Below are 11,869 nucleotides of genomic sequence, written 5' to 3' on the forward strand. Positions count from 1 at the left end.
CAACCGTAATCGTAATTCGGGATCATTCTAGAAAGTGTAAAAACATCACGCACTGATTTATTTTTCGACCTAAAACCTCGTTCTCACATTAGAAAGCTGTTTTCTCATTGTTGCTTTGCACACATTTCCTGCTTTTCAATTACAGCGCCTTTTTTGTTTTCTTCTTCTTCCTTCTTGTATTCACGATATTTACACAAAGACGACAAACAATTTCATAGTTTCAAATCCAATACTGTTTCCCATCTCCCATTGGTAATAAAAAAACAAAGACATCACATCCGTATCATGTGACAACCAGACGCTAACAAATAAAATGTAGTTTTTGCGGGAAAAACAAGTGTTGCGTTCAAAATGATATTAAGGACAACATATACAATGAAATTTTGAACACGCCAAGGCACTTTTTATTGTTACTAGACAAAAGTAGTAATTTAGGTAAAATTTTAATGTATCTTCTAAAAAATTTTTTCGCTAAATCACACGATATTATTGGCTGTAAATAGATTTTTGCTATAAAAGGTGAACTGGCGCATCGTTAAAAATTGTGGAGCTTGCTGAGGATTATTTTACTTGGAAAAATTGTTGCTTCTACCCTAGAGATAACCATGAGACGGTTTGTAAGTATACACTTTCAATTGTTATAAAATTTTAAATCGTATAGAACTAATGAATTTCAGCATTTTTTGGTCGCCATAAAATGGCAAATTGCATATCCTATTTTGATTCTACGTTAATTCACTTTGTCATAAACACAATGTATAACTATGTCTGGAGGTTCATTTAACAAATCGAATTTCTTGCTGTAATGTTTCAGAAATTTCAGAATTCATTTTAAGGTAGCATAATTCAAAAACTCTAATGTTTTTTTTGTAAAGACAGTGATATTTTACGCTTTGCACATTGCTTGTATTTTGAAGAAAAAAAACTTATGAAATGAGGTCGTTTCCAAAATTTTAAAAGTATTTTTTTCTGAAAGAGCATGCTTAAAAATATAGGATCTGACCATGTTTTAAATAATTTGTTCAAGTTTGATATTTTTAAAAATTACTTAAATCATTGCGCTTTCATTGTTTACGTTTCTGTCATGTGACATCACAAATGATGAAATGCCATTCAGTGTTGCCATTCACGGAGAAAAATATTTAATTCGCATCTTTACTCACGTGTACTGGCAACGATATGGTTTATAGCAAGCGTAGAGCGCAATATTTAATTCACTTCTTGATTATCATAAGGTGGAAACGTGGTAGAAAGGTCAGCCAAATTGCATCATTTGTGACGTCAAAAGACCACGCCTTGTTTTCAAAATCGGACACTTTAAAAAATTAATTAAAAAATAACTGTTGGGAAAATGAAAGTATTTTCTGGGTCCACGTTATTTTTTTTTTTTTTACTCATTCTATCAATATCAGTGACTAAAAGTAGTACTTTTGACTGAAGGAAACAACCCCATTGTGAGAAATTGATTTCAAAAGCGTTTTCGATAAGGGTCATTCCATACGAAATGAGCAAAATTCACAAAAATGTGATGGCCGCATGGTAACAGATTTTTATGAAATTTGGTATACAGGTTCCTTTTATGCCTATATAAAAATATCTAAAATATTTTGGCTAAATATTTTTTATAATAGTTACATGCGATTGAAAATAGGTCAAATTGAACAGCATTCTCATAAATGCTAAATGTTGCATTTTTGAAGGCTTGTATTTTATTAACTATTTAATCAAAGCATAAAAGTAATATATAGTTGTAATTTATGGAGTAGGGCAATTCATCTGACATGAGTAAAATGTTCAAGATTGTTACAGTTAACTTCTGACCGTGTTTTAAAAACCGAAAATATTCCAGTTTTCTCATAATTAAACATTATATTTTTTCATCTCAAGTTTTAAGGAATGTATTAGCTTTGCTGAAATTGAGACCCAATAACATGATAAGTGTCATAAAAGAAATACCTTACTTTTTAAGTTGTATTTCAAATACAAAAGCAAGTATATCTAACATTCATTAAAAATTTTTGAAAAAATGTACTGCACTGTAAAAAAATCCGGAAACGTTTCTGAGTATATCGTGCAGCTGCGGTTCATGAAAGTTTCGAAAACATTTCCGAGTATTTCGGAACTCTCCAAACAATTTTCAAAAACGTTTCCGAGAATTTCGGAATCCTTTTTCCGTGATTTTTTCTAAAATATAATTCTTTACTATAGTATTGCATACCATATCAGTTTCAATTCTTTCATATCTAACAGCAATGAAACAAGCAATTTTAGAATCATTCGTGGATAATTTTTTTTTCTGAATTTCTAATGACAAATAGCATGGTTAACAGCATAACATATGCACAGTTATAAATTTTTGAAAATTTATGAAATAATATAGTAGTTTCATTCCTAATCACAAAATCGTCAGGGGAGGGGAGGGGGGTACTTTCTCAAAAGTGGGATTGTTTGTTAAACAATCTTAAACTTCAGTTTTTCTCTCAATATTTTCAAGACAAAATTATCAGCATGTTGTATTTTTAAAGCAGAACTTAAAAACATATCTTGTATCAAACTTGATAGCTTTTATTTTCGGATAAAATTTGACAGAACTTACCTTCCCTTCGCGTTCCGGAATTCGTTCACCTCAAGTCTATTTCTCTGACGAACAAAGTGTACCGAAAAGTGCCAACAGAGAAATTGGTGAATTTAAATGTGACACCAAGCCCTCCTGTTGGAACCATCCGGGTTGATTCTTCTGTTCTTGCCCTTTTCCAGTTTATCACAAATATAAATACTTAATCAAAATAGGTTACTGATTTTATTTTTACAATGTGCGCAAAATGCATTATATATTTTATTTATTAAAACATTGAATTCTATTGCCTGATTACTCCATTTCATATATACGAGATTCCCCCCCCCCCCCACGCCATAAGCGTGATGGTGCACCCATAAAATGCTATAAAGCGCCCCTCCCCTTAAAAAAAGCAATCCCTGAAAATGTCAATGGCAGTCTGCGTGGTGAACGCCCCTCGTCTTCTCCCCATATGTACATTGTATATTAATAACAAGGTATTTAAAAAATGATCACTTTTAAAACAATGACATGAAATAATATTTCTTTTTATTTCGGCTTGTAAATGCAGCTGTTCCATTTTTGCCACTGACTCATTCCTCTTGACTGTCCTATATTAAACTAGTATATCCACGAAGGAAATGTTATTTACCGAACAACTAATGTCAAGGAATTTTTTATTGTCAACCACATTTAACAAAATGAATAAGCACATGCATTAATTGCATAACTATGTTGCTTACTAATAAATAACTGGGCCATTTTCTAATGGTATAAATATTTTTAAATAAATGAATAAATTATAATAAAAAAAGATAAATAATACTGGCACATTTTTGTGAAGCATATTACAATACTAAAAAACATTTGCATCACTATATTTTTAATGAATTAAACAATTGATTTTTTTTGAATCAATGTATGTATATCCAAGTATTTCAAAACAACTTTTCTGTGATTGCTTTTCAAATATAAATCTTATTTCTTTTGCGTAATTAATCAGTTTCAATTGGTTACAACAAATAGTACACTGCGCACATAGGTATATATGTAGGATAACTTTAAATTAATTCGATAAACCCAAATACAGTTACAAATGGAGCCTCATCAAATGCAAATCAACAAAAATATAAATGTCTATAGCAACATGTTTTAAAATATTCATTAATACCTACAAGTGAACATGAGCGGAAGAAAATCTAAGCACCCCCATTACAACTGGATAAGTAATCCAAAGGGTTTGGTTTCATTAAGTATAAAAACGGGTGTTGAAACTATTCACGCTTGAACACACAATATATATGTAATCATGGTCGCACTGGAAATTGTAAAGAAGCAAATCGTTATTAACTACCTTAATAGCTGCGTACATCGTCTAAAAAATCAAGGGCAGTCCAAAATGCAAAGGCGTAAAATTAGTTTCGACACATTTTACTACTCTCTAGACATGAAATAACAAGCAATCCAATGCTAAACAGTTGCTGACGGCAGCAACCATAGATAAAGGAAAAAATAAGCTCTCGTTATTTTCGACTCACTGGCGCCAGTGTTGGAAGGATAAAATACGTTTCGAAGCATTGCGCCTCACTTCCGTGTCTAGATTTTTTGAAATAACAAAAAGCTTTCTGAATAACGAGGAGTTCGATATTGGATGAAGGATTCTTATTATTTCGGAAACGTTTCCGATATATCCAGAAACGTTTCCGAAATTTGTTACAGTGTGACATAGTGTGAAATTTGGAAAACAATTAGTGGATAAGATTTATATCTTCAGTTGAAGACATTAATAGTACTTTCATTAATTTATTTCAAGAAATTCCAGACTTCATCTTTTATAGGTCATGTGTGCTATAGTAACGGTCCAAGTGGGTTCACTAATTTAATAAAAAAATCACTTTTCTGAAAAGACATCGATGCATAAAATCAATGTGTAGAAAAACATTACCCAGCCACAAACAGTTGCTATACATATGTAACAAACAAATGAAATTATTGATGTTGGATTTAGCCTGATCTCTAAACTATTTCTCTTCAAACATATGCTCCTTTCACTGATGATTGAGATAAATCTCAGACTAAGAATTTAAGTGTTTAATTGTTAATTGGGCTGAAACGATGATGATTTTATATCTCCAAGACAGCTATGGGTACTTCAATAAATTGTTATTGAGCCTAACTTTCAAGATTGATAAGTTTTATTCATGAGACAAAAAAATTGTGATTGTAGCAGGCAGAAGGAGAAAATACCTTGCAGTTATAAGTGGATTGTTGTATGTCGTATGCATACTTGTGGTGGCAGATAATAGTTTGATAGTTTCATAAAAGAATTCTTCTGTTTCAAAGAACGTCGCAGTAGGACGGTTGAAATAAATGGGTGTATTTCGTCAAATATAGTTATTCATGGATAAAACAAATTTCCTCAAACTCATAGCCCAATCTCAAATGCTATTGAGAATTAGACGAGATGGTCCTCTTTCGTAATCTTTAAACTCAGTATGTTCTTTTAGTCTTTATTCGTAGCTTTTTTTTAGAATCTGAGATATTAACAAAGATTGAAAACTTGCTAATTTAATTCAGATTTCAAATCACTCTTCTAGCTCTTTTAATGAAAAAATAACAGCAAAAAGGATTTAGATTTAAAACTATCTATAACTAACTGTCTGATCTAATATAGTAATTATTTTTGAATTCCTTGACAATGAAATCGTACTTTAAAAAATCAAAAATTTCCGAAATTTACATTTTTTCCTCAATTTCAGATGCTTGTTTGAACATGAGGGAATGCTCTTAATTTACTCATTTTTTTACGTAACATATTGAAATGTCTTTTAGATAATACCAAATTTTAATCATTGGAATCTGCGTACTTTTGTTACTAGAGTAACTTGAACTAAGGTAAAATTCCATTAGTTACGGCTATTTATTGTAAGTTTAGCAAGACTTTACCTTATCTTTCATGTTTCATTTTCTCAAAAGTATGTTTATGAAGTACTTGTTGAAATGTTTCCCTAATTATTGTGAAGTATATAATAGTCCAGTATGCATAGTTTTATATAATTGTGTCACTGAAAGTTGAATTTTTCTCTCGACCCGTGGTATAGAAAAAAAATAACTGTGAAGTTTCCAGAGAACTTATCATGTCAGTGTTCTGACTCGCGAGATTCATCTTAATATGAGGGCGGCAATCAGGTTCGTTTTTTTTTTTTTTTTAATTTAATCTTAGTTTTTGTTAGAGATAGTCAAAAGGGATCATCAGACAAAACTAAAAAGGAAATCATTTGAATCGAGAACTTGGACAGATTCTGCATAAGGGTTCTTTCTGCTTACAGTCAAGCATATGTCTCCTGTTCTGCAAAATATTCTATTGAATTTGCCTTTCCCTTATTCTTTTCTTGTTAATCGTTGCTCCGAAAAGGCTGAGTCCTGACTGATGTTGTAGCCGTCATCATTGCATTTAAATTTTTATCAGACGATAGAATTTTTCAGTTCTTGGTTTGACACTGACAAAGGAAGCAAATTGCTCCAAAAATCGGTCTTTTTGCTAATTTTCATTTGCGCTAAATTGACGTTATTTTCAAATTTACTTATTAGTCATCGATTTGTTTATGTATATACTTATTTTTTTAGCGATAGTTCACCAAGAAGGCAATCTTACTTTCACCTTTTTAATGATATTCTTTTATTTTCTTTGCTTTTTAAATTGTTTTATGTATTTCGTTTCAAGTAGCAAGTCGATAAACGCCCTGTTTATCAATTAATGTAACGAAATAATGACATAAAAGACATTTAAAAAGATATCGTTTGAGTTTTACTCCCTCCAGTTCTGTCATGGATACAGCAGACCAAAGATCTTTACTAATAATAAAGCTGAAAGTCTCTCTGTCTGGATCTCTCTCTGTCCGGATCTCTGTCTGTCCATCAGGATCTATGTGACGCGCATAGCGCCTAGACCGTACGGCCGATTTTCATCAAATTTGGCACAGAATTAGTTTGTAGCATGGGGGTGTGCACCTCGAAGCGATTTTTTGAAAATTCGATTTTGTACTTTTTCTATTCCAATTTTAAGAACATTTTCCAGAGCAAAATTATCATAAGATGGACGAGCAAATTACCAAGTTATCATAACGTGGAACCGTAACATGGGCAAGCCAATTCACGAGAAATTCATCATACATTATTTGTAAATATACAGGTGAACCAAAAGACCTTTTAATATTCTACTTCGGGCAAAGCCGTGCGGGTGCCACTAGTCTCCAATAAAGATGAAACTGCAGTCTCCAGATGCCGTGACGAGGTATTTGGTATTTGTTTGAAATAGATAACTTATCGTTATTTTCTTTCGTTGCAGATTCTCTGCTTCACTGTCATCGTGCTGGCAAGTGTCGCAGTCGAAGCCCTGCCTCAAGGCGGTGGTGGTGGTGGTGGTGGTGATGCTGGAGCTGGAGCTGGAGCAGGATTCGGCATTGGCGGTGGAGCTGGAGCAGGAGGTGGTGGCCAAGGCGGCGGAGGTGGCCAAGGCGGTGGTGACGCCGGAGCCGGGGCTGGCTTCGGTTTCAGCGGCGGAGCTGGTGGTGGCGCCAATGGAGGCGGTGGAGGTGGTGGAGGCAGATGATGACTTCATCTGCATTGGACTGTGCTGGGAAATTTCGAGATGTTTATAATGCTCCTGCAATTGATGCGTTATGTTAATGACCTTGGATGTTTTTAAATACTCTTATTATTGCAAATGAATGCGAATAAAAAAATGTTGATTTTATTCGATCTGTTTATCTCAAGCTATTGCTATTGTAATGATTCTCGTTTCTCGAAAACAATAAGTGAGTTGAAAACACTACAGGACAGTATACTGCCTGCTAAAGCATAAAAGTCGTCACTTTTTTTTCGAAATTATGTTACGGTCACCAGGTGTTTTTCCGTGGCATATTTCACCTAAATACAATGTTTTGTGGGCATTTGTCAACGGAAAATATTTTTTAATAAAATCCGAAAATGTTGCATCTGAATCAAATACATAGCGGCAAAAGACTTTAAATGGCAACTTCTCATTTTTAACTCGGCTGCAGATACAACTTTTGCGCTTAGTACGACAGTATAGTCTGGCTCTGGTCAAAAGGTGCTTGGACTTGTTCATTTATGTTTGGCTTGAACAAAGAGAAATTCATTGGCTGGCACAACGCCAATTATTGCTATCCGCAATGCTAATCAACTTTTCTTACCACTATTTTATCAAATCGAATCATTTAAGTCTCAGCCAATCGGAAGTCAACTTGTCAGAGCCAGGCTCTGCGTTTTCTTATTACTTCCTCGTATTCAGTAAAGGAAGTTATTTCATTCACAAAACATTTCACACTCAAATTGTAGCCTAAATTTTCATTCTAATCACCCAAAATTATTTTTGAGTATTTTTAAAAATTTTTGTAGCTACGTATTCAGTTACAAAACGTCGCCTCAGAGCGAGAGTTGGGTATCTTACTGCTATTCCTAGATGGTCCTAAGGCCCCTATATATACGAGCCGACGCATCAGCTTAAGATCAGCCTTTTTGGATCGGAGCGCGTGTTTGAGTGGTTGCCTTTTCTGGCAAGTTATCGCGCTTGTTGAGTTTTCACTGGGAACAATTATTAGCGGCACGTGAATTATTTATTAAATAAAATCTTATTTTGACGAATTTGGTGAAAAACGAAACTTTTCTCTGGTAACCCAAGCAGTGCAACAATGAAAAATCCGATCCAAAATGGCTCAACTTAAGCTGATGCGCCGGCCTACTGTCTGACCACGGATTGTATGGAAAGACAAACATCCATTTTACAGCCAGAAATGGACGAATCTATTATGGACGAAAATGACATTAAATTGGAGTAAAAGGAAGTCATGTGATGCACACATCAGCTCGTTAAGTAAAGAATTTTCGATTCTATTGATAGATATAAACTGTTTTTTTTTTAAGTGGATCACTTTCTCAATGAGACAGTACCAAAATCATTCATTGTATTGAAGAAAAAATTTGACTTCCAAGCACAAATCATCAAAAAATAAAAGTAGCGGAAAGATTACGTAATGAAATTTTCATCACTAGGTGGTGAGACGAAAGGAATTTTCGTGCGTTTATGTGCACCATGTTTTAATTTTCCCCATTTCCTCGATGCCCATGATTCCACTTGCCCTCTTAGAAAAGTTAAAGTACAATAACGAATGTATTTATTGCAATATGAATAATTTAATCCGACCACCAATGGGGTGATTTCCTTCAGTCAAAAGTACTACTTTTAGTCACTGAAATAGAATGAGCAAAAAAAATTACATGGACACAGAAAATACTTCCATTTTTCCCAACATTTTTTTAAATAAATTTTTTAAAATGTCCGATTTTTCAAACAAGGCGTGGTCTTTATGACATCACAAATGATGCAATTTCGTGCATCTTTCTACTACGTTTCCACGTTATGATAATCAAGCAGCGAATTAAAATTGCGCTCTACGCTTGCTATCAACCATATCGTTGCCGATGCACGTGAGTAAAGATGCGAATCGAATATTTTGTTCTGGGAATGGCAATATTGAATGGCATTTCATCATTTGTGATGTCACACGACAGAAGTGTAAATAACGAAAGCGCAACGATTTAAGTAATTTTTTAAAAATAGTAAACTTGAATAAATTATTTAAAAAATGGTCAGATCCTATGTTTTTAAGCATGCTCTTTCAGAAGAAAAATACTTTTAAAATTTTGGAAACGACCCCATTGCAGCAACTATAATTTTGCTTTTAAAAATTTTGGTCTCTATTGTCCTGAATTTTGAGAAAGTCATTTTCGCTTTAGTATAACAAATGGTAATTTTTTTGTCACCGGTATTAGTATACTGTCTTATTACGATATTCAGCTTCATGATTGGCGGGATAATATAAAGTGCGTTGAAAAATTTCATAGAGCATAATCAAGATCAACTGGAAGACACTGTCTGACCACGGATTGAATGGAAAGGCACACATCCGTTTTACTGCCGGAAGTGGACGAATCTATTATTTTTTAGCGATGTCAGCTTTTGCAGAAGCAGAGTATCATTCAAATGAGTGGAATACGCGCATCAAAATTTTACTTTTCCCCCTCATTCTTATAAATTCGTCTTATCTGGACGTTTGAAAATTCCATATAATCCGTGGTTGGACAGTATCTATATATAGGTTGTAGTTTACTCTTGCTCTGAGGCGACGATAATGTTGTCATTTGAGTCATCCATTTTACCAACTCCGAGCCCGTTTTGACAAGTGCCTAAGCTGTCGTTACTGACACGTCTGCACGCATATGCCTAGGCGTGTAAGCACGTACCTCTTAACTCAAAGACATTTTGCTGTAGAAATTTTTTTTAATTTATAAGGTAAGCTCTAGTAGTCGACCAGTCTCCAGTAGGACATAAAACTGCATATAAATAGTATATGAAAAACTCAAAATCGGATATGACGCATTCCCACATTTATTTACCTATCCCGAATTATCATCCAATATCAATTAATTTGTGGGTACTTTTCCTTAAGTAGTAACGAATCATTTTATTTAAAATGATGTGCTTGTCATCCTAGTTTGCCATTCTGCTTATTTTTTTGTTAAGAAAATACTGCCTGTTCCCGAACTGCGCGACTAGCAGCTGCGAACAGTTCCAATTGAAAAAGGGGTGAGGTTTAAAAGAAGAGCACTTCCCGATGCATTCAGTTTTTGCTTACTCGTTACTTCCTTCTTGCTATCACCCCTGTTTTAATAAAAACAGAAGAGACCTGACGCATGCGCAAATTCAAGTAAGGTTTCGCGTTAAAATATCAGACAGTACATCTTCTTTAAAAGTTAAGTACTCTACTTTTCCATTCTACTGTAAATTTGATTTTATTTTTGGTTTAATGGAGGGTATAACATAATATTTTAATGAAAAAACAAACTCCTTCTTCGACTCAATTATTCTTATAGGGATGGCCGACTACTGGGTATGGAATTCTATTGCACTTCCAGTAGTCCGCCATGACAGTTTGACCACTGGTTTTATGCTGTTTGGTTGGTCTAACCAGGAGTCCGCTACGTTCTTAATATGGATTTTCTAATGTCCATCAAATAGTAATTAAATTAAAGTATCGAAATATAATAACTTAGCTGTGTTGAGTAAAAACTCACTTTCTAACGTTATTTCTTTCTAAAGAAAATGTTTAAATTTTCTGCCTTACCTATTTTTCGACAAAAAGAGTCCTTTCGCCATTTTATTGCTTCTAATGTTGATTTTAATTTAAAATACTCAAAAGCATTACATGTAATTTAAGTCTATCGTTGCGTTTATAATAAAAGTGCTAATACTCAACATGCCATTACTAAATGGTGATTTTTTATTTTTCTAATCAAACCATCTCACGCGGATAAAATTGATAAAACAAATGATTTGATTTAATTCGTGTTCATTAGGCAATTAATAAACATTCTAATTGTAAGGAATTAAAATGTAATACTTCAATAGTTACGTCAGCTCAATTTATTTCAACGAGTTAAACCTGTAGTTATTATTTCTATTGCTCATTATGCTAAATTATTTGCTTCACCAAAGTTTCAAGAAGCTTGTATTTTACCGAAGCTAATTATTTCAAATGTTGGTACCACTTTTTATTACTGATTTTAAAACCGAATATTTAAGTCCTTAGGTTTTCTTCTCTAGGAAATCAAAATTTATTTCTTGTTTAAAATAATGCTGACTTTGCTTCAAAATTGCATTACGTAGCTACACAGTCCACTTTAGTTTACTCATCGTTTACTAATATTCTTGTTGAAGGCGGTAAGATTATCGTCATGAAACCCCCCATTTCTCAATTTTAAATTACCTACATACAGACCCGTCATTAGGGAAATCGGGGGGGGGGAGCTATTGGCCCCTCTGGATTTTCAAAACGTAATGTAGTTATGCATTTTTGCTTGTATTTTGATTCTTATTTGTTATAAAATGCATTGCATTCATACCCTTTGCCCCCTCCCCTTCCCTGTTTTGAAAAACTTTGGACCTACCTACAAAATTCAACTTACTGCAGTTCATTCACAAGGAAGTGCCTTCGTTTCTTCTGATAAATTTTGTTTTATATGTGACTTTAATTGCTAATCTTTTAAGTAAACGGAATTTTACTTGTATTGTTTTTAGGTGAAATTATTTCTAAAACTATAAATTTTAGTTTTATCTTCCGTAGGTTAAAGTTCTCTAATGAACATATACCAGTCAAGTGTCAATCAGATCGATCAATAATTCGCTCTTTATCGGCCGGAGAGGGGATGCGGAGAATCCAAATTCCCATG

The 11,869-nt window shown here is 33.6% G+C and overlaps 1 protein-coding gene across 1 annotated transcript; it reads left to right on the forward strand.

Moving 5' to 3' along the window:
• The first annotated feature begins 471 nt into the window (after window positions 1-471).
• On the forward strand, window positions 472-7,313 carry LOC129226527 (uncharacterized). The gene is made up of 2 exons (XM_054861136.1): window positions 472-617; window positions 6,906-7,313. Exons 1-2 carry the CDS (start codon window positions 606-608, stop codon window positions 7,167-7,169), a joined length of 276 nt encoding a protein of 91 aa, XP_054717111.1. The 5' UTR covers window positions 472-605; the 3' UTR covers window positions 7,170-7,313.
• Window positions 7,314-11,869: the final 4,556 nt, after the last annotated feature.

The sequence above is a fragment of the Uloborus diversus genome, chromosome 7, assembly GCF_026930045.1.
Source record: "Uloborus diversus isolate 005 chromosome 7, Udiv.v.3.1, whole genome shotgun sequence".
Classification (NCBI taxonomy): Eukaryota; Metazoa; Arthropoda; class Arachnida; order Araneae; family Uloboridae; genus Uloborus; species Uloborus diversus.